The sequence below is a fragment of the Dermacentor variabilis genome, chromosome 10, assembly GCF_050947875.1.
Source record: "Dermacentor variabilis isolate Ectoservices chromosome 10, ASM5094787v1, whole genome shotgun sequence".
Lineage (NCBI taxonomy): Eukaryota > Metazoa > Arthropoda > Arachnida > Ixodida > Ixodidae > Dermacentor > Dermacentor variabilis.
In genome coordinates, this window is record NC_134577.1 from 601,900 (window position 1) to 619,154 (window position 17,255).

Below are 17,255 nucleotides of genomic sequence, written 5' to 3' on the forward strand. Positions count from 1 at the left end.
AACAGCTGAATGCCATTGATAGAAAACTAACAGTGAATGTGGATTGCTGGAAAACACTCACATCATCATACTCGCTATCTGATTCCTCCCGATCCACATACTCGACATTCTCACGCTCGTTGTAGCCCCCTCCAAGGCCTGCAACATGAAGAGAATGGTACCTTAGACATTGCATTACAAGTGTTGCACAAAGCACTGTTACCTGTGCGTTCCTCCACTTCGCCAAACTTGGGAGCATTGCACATGTTGCATGACTGACGGCGAGCCCAGTTCACGTTGCCACAGCGGCCACATTGCCAGTCGTCAGCACTGAACAGACCACGACTTTTCTCGGCTGCTGCCTTGCCAATCTCGTGACCCAGCTGCCGCTTAGATGCCAGATCCAGTTTTTCTGAAACATACACCACACAGATTTAACGCATGGATATAGTTTGGTGTTTCAGCATGCCAGGTAGCTGCCGCCAAAATCAGATGCGTCACGCCAGCAATGCCAGGATAACTGAAAATTTGTCCTCGTATAGTTTGCCATGTTGAACATCACCCACAGCAGTACGGCAATCAACTGCTGCCTCAGCGCATGCACAGAAGTGAAAGGTGAGTGAGCGCTTTTTCATTTGGTGATGGCATGAACTCAATGCACTCTCTTTAGTACACCTGGGGAGGTATTTTGTAGGAGCCCACCTATTGGACTGTCCATTTCGGCCACTGTTGATTGGCTAGGGCCGCTCGTCTCCTCCTCACTCATACAGCTGCATCCAATCCGCAGCAGCCGAAATGGACAGTCCACAAGGTGGACTCTTACAAAATACCCCCCCCCCCCCCCCCCCCCCGAACTGTAGACCGGCATGCTGCCAGTCAGCGAAGCTAGCATGCAATGCAATATGGTCTAGCTGCTCCGGCCTGATAGGACATGTTTTATTCCCATGCCAGTCGCACGCTGACTGTGTTGGATACTAGACACTAGAGCATCCTCTTTTCGCCACCGTAGCAGTGTGCGCCATGTGACGACGTCGCACTGAACTGAACTGCCTTTCTGTGGCTCTAACCACCAGGCACATCTCAAAACTACAATGGGTACGAGTGGTGTTGGGGCTGACATCTAGCTTTTGTGCTAGTATCTCCAAGCCTCGCCGAAAAATGATGCACATCTAATTATCACATATGCAAGGCAAAATTCATGTTGGATGTTAAACTGGGACCAAAATCTACAGCTTTCCATCTTAGTGCCAGAATTTGATAGATGAAACTTCTGCTGCTGGAAATGGCTTGTGCTGCTGGAAAGACAACGTATGGAGTCAGTGAAGAGTGTCACAAATTACTTGAGCATGAGTCCTTCACGTACAAGTATTAAAGTGTCTGAAAAAGAAAATAATGGAAAAGCTCAAAGATGTGCGATATGCATAGCCACATGTACCTTGAGCTCTACAGAAAAAGAAAAAAAAATAAGCAGGAAGTGCTCCAGTACCCACAGTGTGGAATTCAAGGAGCACTACGGAAAACTGTGTGGCCTTCAGAAAAACACCTGCACCACAAAGCTCATGGAACATGGGCTGCAACTATAATGCCCTATGTTTGCAGTGCATGCCACGGTGTCCTATAAGCAGCAAGCCTCTCCAAAGATGCGACTTTCAAATTGAATATTTTCAATTTGGAAAGTAGTAGAGTAGTAGTTTTAGCTATAGCAATGAATGCCAATTGTCTTTGTACATCACGCATGCTGAAGTAGTGCATAATGTCTAATGGATCTTCTCTACAATACTGCCATATGCCAGGAGAACCCCTATTTTCCGTAGGCTAGAATTTAATGAGTTGAATTTGTGAGAAGATGCAGAACCGTAAATTGTTAAACCATACATAATAACAGATCCTCAAAAAGCCTTATAAACAGCCTTCCTCAGGGGGACATCACAAATAGATCTTAAGTTATACATTTAAAGACAAACTAAGCATTTTGCTACGTATTCAATTTGGGTATTGCAGGATATAGTGTCATTTAAATGAAGACCCAGATATTTAGCACGCTGCATTAGAATGATGGGAGGGCAATAACAATTCTGGTAGCTGGGGCGGCTTGCACGAAAATAATAACGAATTTAAGAATGCATTCTTATGCAGACTAGGTGATGATGATGTGTGGTGTTTTGTGGCGCAAGGGCCAGGTTTGGCCAAAGAGCGCCATGACAAGTGGTAATGCTGACGATGTATTATGGAAGATGTGACTTGGCTGTAAAGTGACCTAAAAATAGTCGCTGTAAAGTGCGTAAAATCTACTTGCTATAAAATTATGGCGATGACAAATGACGAATACTATGAACATTAAAATCCATCGTAAAAGAATGACACAGAATAGAAAATATATGAGATGGTAAAAATACCTGGAGCACTGTTGCCTCGCCGGAGCCCTTGAAACACAAGGGCCTAGAGGCAAGTGCTATACGAAAGAACTATCACAGCGCCATCCTCTGAAGAGAGGAGACGCTACGAACATGTGGGGCTAACAACATGCAACACAACATCGCTCAGATAACTTAGCACTGCGTTGGTGTCAAATAGCGGTTCTGGGCCGAGTAACATTACTGGATGAAGGGGAATGTGCTGCCGGTATGCTAAGGGAAAATGTTTCTTTCTTTCAGATTCGGCTTTCCGACACTCCAGGAGGACGTGGAGGACGGTAAGCCTCTCCTCGCATCTACCGCAGGTTGGAGGGTCACTTCCGGTGAGTAGAAAATTATGGGTGCCAAATGTGTGTCCTATTCTATGACGACAGAACACGACATCTGTTTGGCGTGATTTTGTTACAGGAGGCCAGAAACCTAATTGTGGCTTTATTACATGCAGCTTATTATTTGTTTCCAGGTCCCACAAGCGTTGCCTGTAGTTTCGCAGTTTCCTTCTTAAGAAAGGTTTCAGGTCTGTGACAGGCACTGCAGCGGTAGAATTAACAGTGTGTGATGCAATTGATGTGGCCATCTGGTCCGCTAGAACGTTACCCTGGATGCCCCTATGGCCAGGCACCCAGCATATAATCGCATGCTGGTTAGATACATATGCTTTACATAAGACGGAATAGAGTTCAATTATTATAGGATTTTTGTGCTTACAGAACGACATCAAAGACTTCACAACACTAAGGGAGTCCGTATATATAACTGATTTTTTTAGTTTTGATTTCCTTATATGCTTCACGGTCGACAATATTGCGTAGGCCTCAGCCGTGAAGATACTAGTTTCCGGATGCAGTAAATCGGATTCCGAGAAGGACGGACCGACGGCTGCATATGACACCCCCCTCGTGTGACTTCGGTGTGTCTGTGTAAAACTCCGTGCAGGAGTGTTTGTATTGCAGTTCCCGGAAATGCATCTGGATTTCAATCTCTGGAGCGTGTTTTGTAACTTGCATGAAGGATATATTGCATTGTATCAGCTGCCACTCCCAAGGAGGTAGCAGCTTGGCTGGATGCATTAGGCGAAGCTCGAGGAGTGGAACATGCATTTCATGACTAAGCTCCCTCACACGCAGCGAGAAAGGCTGTCTTACGGAGGGACGATTATGAAAGAGTGTAGCACATGTAATCTCGTTAACGGTATTATAACACAGATGTTCAGGATTAGAGAGGACTTTCAGAAAATATGTTTGGCTGATGTATGTTCTCTGGAGATGAAGTGACCACACATTCGATTCTGCATATAAACTTTCAACGGGACTTGTCCTGAAAGCGCCCGTGGCTAAGCGAATACTTAGATGGTGAACAGGGTCTAGCATCTTTAGCGCACTTGGGGCGGCAGAATGATAGATCACGGCGCCATAATCTAATCATGACCGAATCAAGCTCTTATAAAGATACATTAAGCACTTCCTGTCGCTACCCCACGTAGTCTGGGATAGAAGTTTCATTAGGTTCATTGTTTTCAGACATTTTTCTTTAGGATGTTTAATGTGGGGGACGAAAGTGAGTCTATAGTCAAGTATAATACCTAGAAATTTGTGTTCTTTGTTTACAGGTATCTGTTGTTTACATAGTTCTAAGCAAGGATCTGGGATCAGGCCTCTTTTTCTTGTAAAAAGAACACAAGAACTTTTGTTAGGATTGATCTTAAATCCATTTTTATCTGCCCACATTGACACTTTGTTCAGGCCATGCTGTACCTGTCTCTCGCAGACTGCGAGGTTACAAGATTTGAAAGCTATTTGAATGTCGTCCACGTACACAGAGTAAAAGACGGCCGGTGGTAATGAAGCGCGAAGCGTGTTCATCTTCACGATAAAGAGCGTGCAGCTGAGCACGCCTCCTTGGGGTACACCAGTTTCTTGTGTAAAAGGACGTGAGAGGACATTGCCGACTTTTACCCGGAAGGTACGAGTGGACAAATAGTTTTCTATTAGGATTAGCATATTACCATGGATTCCCATTTCTGACAGGTCTCTCAAGATTCCGTAGCGCCACATTGTGTCGTATGCCTTCTCCATATCGAGGAATATGGATAGGAAAAAGTGTTTGTGTACAAATGCGTCATGGATGTTTGCTTCAATACGTACAAGGTGATCAGTTGTGGAGCGCCCTTCCCTGAAGCCACACTGATAGGGATCAAGCATTTTTCTCTGTTCAAGGAAATGAATGAGTTGCCGATTAATCATTTTTTCAAATACCTTACAAAGGCAACTTGTGAGGACTATCGGGCGGTAACTTGCCATTGAAGAAGGGTCTTTGCCTTGTTTCAAAACAGGGACGACAATGGCTTCTTTCCATGTGGTTGGAAGGTATCCCACAGCCCAAATTGTTGAAGAGTGCGAGTAGTGTAACGTGGGTGTCAGTGTGCAAGTTTCTGATCATTTCATACATGATTCTGTCAGATCCCGGTGCAGAGCTCTTGCATGCACTCAAGGCAGCTCTCAACTCGGCAATGCTAAAAGGATGGTTGTATGGTTCATTCTGTCGAGATTTTCTGACGAGTGGCTTACATTCTTCTCTTTGTTTGAATTTGAGAAAGGATTGTGAATAATTTGTTGAGCTTGACACGCTCTCAAAATGCTCCCCAAGTGAGTCTGCCTGGTCTTGCAGGGTATCGCCTTGTGTGTCTACCAAAAGGAGTGAATATGTTTGTCACCCTCTTATCCTATTAACCTCATTCCAGACTTTGGCCTCATCTGTATAAGAGTTGATGCCCGATAAAAACTTTTGCCAACTCTCTCTTCTGGCCTGTCGGCATGTTCTCCTGCCTTGGGACTTTATTTTCTTAAAGTTAACAAGATTCTCCGCAGTGGGAGAGGAGCGTAGCAACCCCCACGCTTTGTTCTTTGCGATCTTACATTCGTCATTCCACCACGGGACACGCCGTTTACACGCCAAGCCATTTACTTCCGATATGCATTTAGATGCTGCATCTATTATGAAGGCTGTGAAATACTCCACAGCAGCATCAATTTCTAACGAAGACATGTCAACCTATGAGATACTAGTGAGAGCTCGAAATTTCTCCCAGTCAGTGGTATCGATCTTCCACCTAGGAGCCTGTGGTGGATATTCGTTTTCTGTAGGTGTTCTTAGCAGTATGGGAAAGTGGTCACTTCCGCAAGGATTGTTGATAATTTCCCATTCGAGCTCGGACAGTATACACGGGGAAACTAGGCTGAGGTCAATTGAAGAAAATCTTCTATTTGCGAGATAATAATATGTGGGTGCCTTCTTATTCAGCAGACATGCACCAGAAGAATGAAGGAACTGTTCAACAAGACGGCCTCGCGCATCTATACGATGGTCGCCCCACAGGTAGTTATGTGCATTGAAATTGCCAAGAACAATATAGGGTTCTGGCAATTCATCTATAAAGGACTGAAATTCATGTTTGCTTAGTTTGTAATGGGGGGGTATATAAAGCGAGCAAATAGTGATAAGTTTGTTTAGCAGAACAGCTCGAACCGCCACTGCCTCAAGGGCCGTTCGTAGCTGTGAACGTTGACACGCTATGCTTTATTGAATTACAATCGCAACACCGCCCGATGATGCGCCAGCATCATCGCGATCTTTGCGAAAGGTAACATACTGTCGAAGAAAGTTTGTGTATTTTGATTTTAAGTGTGTTTCGTGTAAACACAGCACTTTTGGATTGTGTTTATGGATGAGTTCTTGCACATCATCAAGATTCCTAAGAAGACCTCTGACATTCCATTGAATGATTTGTGTATCCATATTAAACAAAATTGGTGCCGTGTTTATGGAAACGGAAATGATGCCTTAGGTTACAGAGCTCTTTCGAGGCCCTGTAATCGGGGTTTTGCCCTTTCTGGAGCGTTCGAGGGAGCCTCGCCGTTCCTTAGGCGCTTGGTGCGCCTTAAGGATAGGTGTAGTGTTCATTGCCTCTTGTGAGGCGCCCGACACATGCTCCTGCGAGCGAGAATTTACCAGCGAGGGTCCTGCCTTGGAGGGCAAGACCCCTGCGCCCACCAGCCCGGAGGTCGATGGGGCTCCCTGGGGGATTTGGCTGCGCCGGCTGTTGCCAGCGCTGGAAGGGGTAGGGGAGGTTGGGGCAGCCTCAGCTGCGCCCCCCTTCGGGGTCGGTGGCCCCCGTTTGGTGGGTTGACGGAGCAGCGCTAGCTGCAACTGCCGCGGGGGCAGATGGCGTAACTGCCGATTCGCTGGTTGTGGGTCGGACAGCCGCCGGTGGCCGCTGTGTCGCTGCCCCCTAATGCGTCACATCGGCAAAACTTTTCTTGGGCAGGTATGAAACCCGCCTGCATGCCTCTTTGAACGATATATTCTCTTTTACTTTGATCGTTACTATTTCTTTTTCCTTCTTCCAAGAGGGGCACGACCACGAGTACGCGGCGTGCTCCCCATCACAGTTTACACAGTGGAGAGCGTTCTCACAAATTTCAGTAGTGTGTTCTTGGGCACTGCATTTAGCACAAGATTGGCGGCCTCGGCAGCTCTGCGAGCTGTGGCCGAAGCGCTGCCATTTGAAACAACGGAGTGGATTTGGCACGTACGGCCTGACACGGAGCTTGATATACCCGGCCTTGATTGACTCGGGCAAGACACTTGAACCAAAGGTGATTATTAAGTGCTTCGTCTGAATCTCTTTACCTTCTCGCCTCATCTTAATTCTTCTGAGATCGATCACATTTTGTTCGCTGAAGCCCTCCAGGAGTTCCGCTTCAGTCAGCTCAAGCAAATCATCATCCGACACAACACCGCGGGTAGTGTTCATTGTACGGTGCGGTGTTACTATTATGTGGGTCTCCCCAAGTGACACTAGCTTTGGTAATTTGTCATATTGCTTCTGGTCGCGGAGCTCCAAGAGGAGGTCGCCGCTTGCCATCCTCGATGCCTTGTAACCTGGACCAAAAACATAAGTCAAGGTCTTTGACACAAGGAATGGTGAAATGGTTCGCACTGGTTTGTCTGACTTTTCAGAGTGAATAACGTGAAAGCGGGGGAAGTTTTGGATTTGGCGTCCGAAAAACTGGAATAAATCTTCGGTGCGCCCTCGTTTCTGAGGGCGATCAGGAAGTGGGGGGAAAGAAGTTTCCATGAAAATATATAAAAATTCGGCAACAGCGCCGACCGCCCACCACGGAGCCCAACGAGGGGACGCGGCAGAGCTTGAATACAAGTCTGCACGACGCCAGTCGTACGCCGTCACTATAACCGAATATGGTGTACCCAAGGTTGGATAGCCACACAGGGTTAACCCTTGCCGCCAGGAGAAAGGAAGTAAAAAGAAGAGATAAGGAGACAGGAAGGGTCAAAAAGTGGGAGATAAAGATGAAGATTCAAGGAGGGAGAGACAGGAAAAGGCAACTGCCGATGTCTTCCAGGTGGGTCAGTCTGGAGGTGCCCTCTATGTGAAGCTGAGGCCGAAGAGGTGTGTTGCCTCCGCCGGGGGGCCCTTAAAGGTCCGAACACCCAGCATTGGCTCAACCCCCAGGATCCCCTTTTCCCTAGACACGGCTAAGCCACGCACGGCTACACGCGGGAGGGTCCAACCCTCGTGTGCTCGGGTACATGGTGTCAAAACACACCAAACGTCTGCTGACGCAGACGCCCCTGCAGGGTTGAGACTAGGTGTTGTCTATGGAACATTTGAGAACACATTCTTAAATTCATTATTTTCGTTATTAAAAGTTCGTGCAAGCCACCCCTGGGGTCATGCAGGAAAATAGGATGTCAAGACGTTAATGCTTTATAAGAACTATGGAAACATAGAAGGTTAATTTTGTGTTTGCTGATAAATATTTGATTTTCTTTGCACCAATCTAACAAGCACATAATATCCTGCTGTAAAGCATGAGCTCCTACATCATAATTTGTACACGGTAAAACAAGCGCAGTATTATCAGCATACAAAAAGAATTCATGGGCAATCATGTCAAATCGTTGATGTAGATATCAAACAATAATGGCTCCAGCACTGATCCCTGGGGCACACTGCAAGTAATCATCTATTCTAATGTACAGAGTGCCATTGGATAAGTAATTCTTGAAAAAATGCGAGAAAGACCTCTGAAGCCAAAATTGTCCAGTTTTTTAACGAATATTAATACTTTCCATACGGCACCCATTGGGCATCATTAGCCTGCTAAAAATGGTTTGAGATGCCACTTTCAAAACCTTCTGCACTGCACACAGAAACACTGCGCTATCAGAGGTGAAGGAGAACTTTTTTTTTTTTTCTAAGCAGTTCACTTCTTCCCCACCAGGCATTAATTTTTTAACGTATTCTGAAGTTTCGCATTCTAAAGTTTTGCAATCATCAAAGTAAAAGGAACATCAATTGTGGTTTTGGGCCCTTGAAAGTTCCAAGGCTCTGTTCAAGTAGCTCAGGAAATGCTTGAAATAACATCCTTAAAATCAGAAACAGCATGAATATCTGCTTCCCAGACAGCAATGTCAACGCCCCGTTCTCGAATCCGATTGCAACTTAGCAGTGTTGGTGAACCTTCCCGAGTCAGGAATAAAGGTAGGACAGCTTTTCTGTCATGACTGTACTGCCACATCTGCTTTGCCTTGGACTTGTGTGAGCTCACCCGAGTAGCTCTGTAGGAGCACATCTGATCGCATGGCAGTCACTGACAGTAGCAGCTCCTGAAGACGCTTTTTTTGCAATGACAGAAACACTCACACCAGCGTCCAACTCCATACGGAGCAGTTTCTGCAAACACTAATGATCACGGTGAAGGGCAGCAAAGGCACCACGGTGTCGACTGGCCACATGTCAAACACATCTACAGGTGCGTTGTTATGAACAGTGTTGACTTGGTGCATTCAACTTGAAGCTTTAAGAGCTAGAGAGAGAGAGAGAACCCTTTAATGAAAGGCAGAGATTTTAGCCGGTGTACAGACATCGCTGACATGCTCCTCTGCATGGGGAAGGGAATTGGGGAGAGAGAGAGGAGCAAAAAAAAGGAATAGGTTAAAAAAAGAAAAGTGGGCACTGAGTTTTCTGACTCATGGGCAATGGCGTGCTATGGTAAAGTCCTTCAGTGTATGCATCATCCTACAATGAGGTGACAGAATTCGCTGCATGAAAGGTACATAAGGGTGACAGAGGAGAACTACAGTTTGTCGAGGTGACCAATGTTTTCCAAGTATATGAATAAAAAGGTCATCGCACACCTCTGTTGCGCGAGAAATTCTAAAGGGCCTAAGACACGGTCAAATGACAAAAGTCCCTGCGTAAGCGAATGCATGAAATGTTCATAGAACGCACGCTCGTCGGCATACGCTTGACACTCAAACAGGATATGCTCCACGGTTTCACTTGAGCCACAGTTGTTGCAGTGTGGACTTGTCACTTGACCGAAGCGGTACCATAAGCCGTTTCCATAGGCGGAGTTCAGGTGAAGACGATGATATAGAGTTTCCAAATGGCAAGGAATGCTGGATGGGAGTCTGGATCTGAGATTTGGGTTGACTGAGCAAAGGAAAGGGTAATGTTGGGTTGGCAAGCTCCACAATCGGTCCTTTTCTTCAGAAGCAAATCTTTTAGCTAGTTGAGAAGCATCAGATCTAGTGAAATAAATGCGCTTATAGTTTTGGTGCTGAAGACCTTTGCGTGCCTCTTGATCTGCTTTTTCGTAGGCCAGAATACCACAATGAGCAGGTATCCACTGAAATTTGATACAGTGGCCTGATGCAATGGCCAAGTGATGCAAGTACGCAATGTCGAAAGAAACAGGCAATGATTGTTTTTTTACCAGACTGCACAATGTTTGTAGTGCTCCTATAGAGTCAGTGAACGTTGCCCATTGATCACGGCTCGGCGCAAAATATAGAGGACAGCTTCTTTGATGCTGCAAAGCTCTGCTGTCGTTGAGGATGTCCTCTGCTGCAGCTGATAAGAAAGCATTTGTCTTGTTGAGAGCACATAAAGACCACAGGATGAAGTCTCCCGAGTGGTTGAGGCATCAATGTAGATGTGGGTGTGCCGAGTATAATTCTCGGCTAAGTAGAGAAGAGTGGTCTGCTGCAGTGTGGCCTGTGGCATGCGACTCTTTGTCACATTTAGGCCAGGTATAAACTGGTTTATATCTAGAGGAGAAAGTGTCCAGGGAGGAAAAGTCGGAGGCAGTAATTTCTGCGGCTGAATAATCGGAGGAAGGTGCAAGAGTTGCACAGCTTGGCAAAAGCCAGACTTACTGTGGGTTATGTGGACACGGTACATGAAGTGCTTCTTCCCTTGGAGCACATGCCAAAGATGGGTACTCATTGTTTCTTGGAAAACGATGACATTTAGCAGTAGACATCCTGCTTCCGCTACTGTTCCCGATGCTGAAGAGCCCTTCGGGAGGCCCAGGTAAATCCACAGGCAGTTGTTCCGCGCGACTTCCAGAGTCCTCTTGTTGGCCAGTAATAATCTCTGAAGCACCGGTAGGCAATAGCACAATGTGCCTTCAATATAGGCTTTTTCAAGTATTTATTTACATACCTACTTCGCCCATTGGGCATTACAGTAGGGAGGACAGATAATCAATATAAAATACAAGATTGCACATTCTTAAAAGGTTATACACTTCAGACCATGGGTACAATACTAATACATGTGTTACATTCTGAGGGAGCACATGAGACAGCACAAAGAACAAATTTCGCCCAGGTAACAAGATACACTCATTGTCACAGCACGTTGGCTAACATTGCAAAACAAACATGAAAGAAGATTTCAAATGGCGAGTGCATATTTATCTGCAAACATATGCTTGGAGAGCAGTGGGGAATGTGTCATCAGAAGCAACTTCAATTAGCTCAGGAGGCAGCAGGTTCCATTCGTGTATTGTACGGGGAAAAAAGGAGTTTTGGTATGTTGTTGTGCGCGCGCATATTTCTTTTATCTTAAGTATAAAACGCGGCGCCTGGATAAGTATGTTGGTGGTTGTAAATAAGCCTCTTTGTTTAGTGGTGTGCGATTGAAGACAATATCTCGAAGGAAAGAGAGGCGGGAAACAGCACGGCGTAGTGAAAGATTTTCTAAACATATGTGCCGTTTTATTTCTGTGATGCTGCTTGGAAACGAGTAAATGCCGGTTATGAAACGGGCCACACGTTTCTGTATCGCTTCTAAGCTATTCACAAGAATTTGTGTATGCGGGTCCCACACAACAGACGCGTATTCGAGAATCGGGCGAACGTTGCTTAGGTAAAGTGTTCTCTTGACATCTAGTGGCGCTTGCCTAAGTTCCGTTTGATAAAATTAAGTACTCGCCCTGCTTTTAAAGTGATGCTTTGAATGTGACGATTCCATGTCAGATCGGCGGAAAATGTGACACCTAAGTATTTAGCTTCGCGTGTTTCTGATAAAGGGGAGCCGTTCAAGTAATACTGTGTACGGATTGGTTGCCGCTTGCGGGTGAAACAAATATGCTTACATTTTAAAGTGTTGAGGGACATAAGCCACCTGTCACACCATGAAGAAATTTTATTTAGGTCTGTCTGTAATGCTACTCGGTCGGAATGATTATTAATTTCTCTGTAAAGGACGCAATCGTCTGTGTACAGCCGGATTTTCGAGGTGATTCCTGTGCCAATGTCATTTATATATATAAGAAATAAAAGAGGACCTAAGACGGAACCCTGCGGAACGCCAGAAGATACGCATGCATATTCTGATTCTGTGCCATTAATTACCACTCTTTGTAAACGACCTGTCAAGTAGTTTTTGAGCCAATAAAGTATTTTTTCTGGTAAACCAAGAAGTGAAAGCTTATGAAGTAAGAGAACATGGGACACTTTGTCAAACGCTTTCTGGAAATCTAATAGTATGCCGTCTGTTTGTAAACCTTTGTCAAATGATGTGAGTATGTCATGGGTAAATTCCACTAACTGAGTTACGCATGAGTGACCAGCTCTAAACCCGTGTTGGTAAGGAACAAAGAAACTGTTGTTTTGAAGGTGGGAAAAGATGTTAGTGTAAATTATGTGCTCCAGGGTTTTGCAACACACAGATGTTAAGGATATAGGTCTATAATTCATGACACTGTCACGGGGCCTGCTTTTATGAATCGGAACAATGTCGCCCATCTTCCTGTCTTCAGGTAATTCTGAGGTTTCAAGAGATTTGTGATACAGTACTTCTAGATACCTTGATATGACATATGCGCAATATTTCAAAACAAAATTGGGTATCCTATCTGGACCTGGTGCCGAGTGTGGTTTTAATTTTTGGAGAAGGCTGACTATTCCGAAGTGGTGAATATCAATATCCGGCATATCATCAAGCGCGTTGCTCAAGAAGACTGGAAGATGTTGAGGTACTAGCGTGGAATACACAGAAACAAAGTAATCATTAAAACAGCTTGATTTATCTCTATCATTAGTAACAGCTGCACTATTGTGGATTAATGGAGGGATACCAACATCGTCTTTACTGTTTGATTTCACTAGTTTCCAAAGTTCCTTTGGATTTTCTTTTATTCTAGAACCAAGAGAGTCAAAATACCGCTTTTTTCCTTCTGCGATTTTCATCTGGATTTCAGAACCAAGTTGTCGAAGCTTAGAAAATTGCAGTGGATCGGGCTTTTCTCTATACCGTTTGAACATACGATTCCTCTTATTGAGTAGCACCTTTATGGGTTTATCAAACCAAGGTTTATTTTTTCGGTGTTTCACAGAAAGAAGCTTAGATGGAATGTGCAAGTCAATGAGCTGTAAAAGTTGTTCCTTGAACAGCAGCCATAACTCGGAGACAGATACAGTGCTGCTTTGTTCTGAGAAAGTATCGAAGTTTGACTCAAGCGTTTCAGCAATACGAGAGTAATTTCCGCTATCAAAGAAATAAACTTTTCTGGGTTTCGGTGGCGGTATGTACGGCTTGGGAGCAACGAGACGGGCAACCATTGCATCATGGTCGCTTATTCCGGGAACTATGGAAACAGATTGCAGCAACGAAGGAGAGTTTAAAATCAGAAGATCTAAGGTGGAAGCGGCATTGCCATGGCGACGTGTTGGTCCCTCCACGAATTGATAAAGACCATGCGTTGCGAAAAGATCGTAAAAAGCCGACGACAAGGATGAGCACGAAGGAAGTACTGGCAGCTTATTAATCCACTGCGCATCTGGCATATTAAAGTCACCACCGACGAGAACGTAATCAGTTGAGATGGTAAGTAATAAATGGGAAAGGGTATTAAAGGTACGACTGCTGCTGTCATTAGGCGGACGATAAAATGCTCCAACTGTAAGCTGTTTACTATGTTCTAGAACAACTTTGCACCAAACAGATTCACAGCTGTTATCCCCCAGGTCAACTATGAAACTTGGCAAGCTGTGCCTGACCAGAACAAAAACGCCCCCACCGTGCGTATTGCGGTCTTTGCGATAGGCCACGTATTCCGCAGGAAATATTTCAGAGCTGGAAATCGATTCATCCAACCAAGATTCAGACCCGATAACAATGTCAGGGCCAAAAGATGATACGAGCCCTGTTAACTCGTCGGTTTTGTTCTTGACGCTTCCGCAATTGATAAGCATAACGTTTACCAATGAAAGACGGCACGGCACATGCTCAATGGAGCGTCATCGGGGAATGCTGACGGAACCGTTAACTTCAGTAACAGGGATCGCTCGACGCCGTTTTCAGTTCACTTTTTTTGCAGCACGATATTATCACTATCAGCTTCGTAAATGAAGTTTCGCCCGTCCATGCGAAGTTTATCGTGCCTTATTTTGTACGAGGAGGACCGAGCCTTTGCAGATTCGGAGTTTCCTGCGGGCTAAGCGTACTGAACGAGAGAAGTCTTCCCTGATGGAAACGTCACTTGTCTTCAACTTCGGACCCGCCCCCAATACCGCATCTTTATCTTTGAATCTAACAAAGCGAACAATTATGGGGTGGTTTTTATCTTCACTGTAAGTGCCCAGTCTATGCGCTCGATCAATGTTTAGTGGGTCAAGCGATACACCTAGCTTAGTAGAGCAGAACGCAACAACAGTTTCTTCGGCTTGCTTCCAGGTTTCCAGCGGTTTATCCTCAAAACCAAAAAAGAGAAGGTTGTTCCTACGTAGCCTATTTTCAGAATCATCCGTGGAAGCTTTCAAAGCAGCTATTTCTGCAGATGCGGCTTTCGAAGCGGCCGAAGAGTTACTGGACTGCGAGCATCCTTGCTCTAGAAGGTCGACACGTTCCGTCAAGTTCTTCACTTTTTCGTCAGTGGCATATTGTTTAGTTCGTATGTCCGCTAAATCCGACAAAATTTTTTCTTGACCTGACTGAAGCTTGGTAAGCATCTGCAAGACAGCAGAGATATCCCCTGCGTCGGTCTGGGTACTAGATTCCTGAACACTATCAGGGCCTGGGTTCGACTCCACGTCGCCTGACAAAGCTAACAGCAATTGTGACAACGCAACATGGCACACCGTGGACGTACAACGGTTAACAAACCAAAATAGCCAGTCCTTGGTGTCACTGGGGCACGACACCTCAAATAAAAATGGGTTTGAAGTTCGCATGCATGCGCAATGGCTCACGTAACCAAACTGTGTTACAAGAAGGGGTGAGCACATAGTGCGTCCGGCGGTGTCGCACCCCGGTGAATGCGACGTAGGTGGGCGGTTAAATACTGTTGCTGTGGTTCCGGGTTGCCAGGCAACGAATCCGAGGCGCTCCAGTTTTGGCGGGGAGACGATTCCGGCTTGTAGAACACCCGGCTGGATGGAAGGCCCGTGTGTCGATGCTTCTTCATCCGTTGTGCTTGTTCCCGGAACACTTTTGACAAGCATTCCAAGCGGGCCGAGCCAGACAGTGAGAGCAACCTGTGTTACAAGAAGGGGTGAGCACATAGTGCGTCCAGCGGTGTCGCGCCCCCAGTACCATTGAGCAGCAGTTGCAGCCCCATCAGGTTCCCGCCATGAATTTGAAAACTTGTGCTGCTGCAGCAATTCTCGTACGTAGTTTTTTTATCCGAGGTGACCAAGAGAGATTTCTGTCTAACACAATTCCAAGGAATCGCTGAGACCGTACATCTGGTCGCAGTCATCCACCGGGTAAGAGAGGATATTTGGTCATTTTCTTTCTTGTGAAAGCCATGGCTGTGCTTTTTTCTGGCGAGAAGTGAAGACCTCGGGGAGCCAAATACATGGGTAGCTTTTTGAAGTCATTATCGGGTGATATAGCATGAACTTGATGTGCCCCAGATGCAGATATCATCGGCATAGATTGTGATGTGTACTCCTCGTGGCAGGTTACTTGTTATGTGTATCAGGGTGAGATTGAATAGGAGCAGGCTGAGCACAGCACCCTGGGGTACGCCCTTCTCCAGTGCGTAAGACTGTGTAGGTCCGTTCGGAGTACTCATAAATATTTTCAGCTCTGTTAAATAGTTTTCTATCCACTTGTATAGCTTTCCTCTGAGGCCAACGCTAGCCAAAGTTGCGAGAATGGCAGGGTGAAAAACAGTCAAAAGCTGCCATGATGTTAAGGAAAATGGCCGTCAGGACGCGCAGAACTTTAAGAGCTGGAGGCGCAGAACCGTGTAGTCGCGTAGACCTGCCTTACCCTCTCTTCCCCGTTAGAAGAACCGTACCTATATCGGTGATGCTGCTGGCCCAACCCATTGTGGAGCAGCTTTTGGAGCAGCCAAGAAATGTATATTGGAGGAGTAAAATGAACTTTCGGAGCAGGTTAGAGGGAAGCTGAAGAGTTTTCCATAAAAAATGAGTGAAGAGCTGTACGCAATGGTTTTCAACCCTCGAAATTCGTGTATCGCATCGAAATTGAGTGAAAGAAAGCGCTAACAGATTTTATTTCGATGAAAAGTGCAGCAGCAGACTCGGGCAGCTCGCGCACCTCGTTTCCGCCTGTGATTGGTCGGGCGCCTCGTGACGTCAACATTGGTGTCCGTCCGGACTGGCCGCTGCCGCCACGCATGAAGCACGGTGCAAGGTGGTTTGGCGCTGTGGTTTGGCGAGACGGTAATGGTAAATTTCGAGAGCTTGCGTTTCTCTGAGGAGTTTGGCATTGCTCCCTACATGTATACGTAGCCGGCCTCTCCAAGGAGCAAAAGATGCTGGTAGCAAGCAGTACTTTTGACGCGAACGAAAGTGAAGTGTTAGCATCTCCTCGTGTTAGAAATGTTCTTTGGTGAGTATGTCTTTTGCAAAGCTGTATTCAGCGATCCTGTGAGTTCGTTTTCGGGCAAACAACTGTACTGTTATGTTCCTGCATGCCTCCTTGTGAAACGTAAGGAGGGATGCGATCGTCGGCATTTGTGCCCTGTCCCAAAGCTGTCGGCAATCTACACAGACGGTTTACATGCGGGAAAAGTTTTCTGGCTCTTGTAGTACGTGTAGTGGCCTTCATCAGCGCCATCTGCACGCTACTCGTAACCGGAGCCATAAAGGCGGCGAATTGCATCGGCTACGTGAGACAGCCGGTTTCTCTCTGTGCGCGAGGGGGAGCGCAGCGTCCAGGCGTGCGCCAGCTTTCAAAGACATGAAAACTTTACACTTGCTCTGCATTATGGTAGCTGCATGTTGGCTGTTTCACAACACACGTGCGAATAGAAAATTAATGGCGGTTTGCGACGAAACCTGCGTCAAGGGTGGGTGATGAACATGTACCTCCCGTTCAGTGTGCGAACACGAAGGAGCTAGCAATAAATCAAAATCCAGGTTTGGACGAGTTCGTGTATTCATAAGGTCTTCCAAGGCCAGTTACCATCCGTCCGCCCGCACCTGTCCCACCTTTGTGCGATCGTTGCCCCGACCTTTTCGCGCTGCGTTTAGAAAGCCTGCTAGCAGAAAGTTGTACTCTCACTCATTCAC

At 46.0% G+C, this 17,255-nt stretch overlaps 1 protein-coding gene across 4 annotated transcripts in view; it reads right to left on the reverse strand.

Annotated features, from left to right (window-relative positions):
* LOC142559715 (zinc finger Ran-binding domain-containing protein 2-like) overlaps positions 1 to 17,255 on the reverse strand; it is a 122,223-nt gene that overhangs the window by 69,605 nt on the left and 35,363 nt on the right. For all 4 annotated transcript variants that reach the window (XM_075671283.1, XM_075671281.1, XM_075671282.1 and 1 more), the window contains 2 exons: positions 203 to 391; positions 62 to 138 (listed from right to left, as the gene is read on the reverse strand). In XM_075671283.1, coding sequence (XP_075527398.1) covers positions 62 to 138; positions 203 to 391 — 266 coding nt within the window. The remainder of the gene's footprint in view (positions 1 to 61; positions 139 to 202; positions 392 to 17,255) is intronic.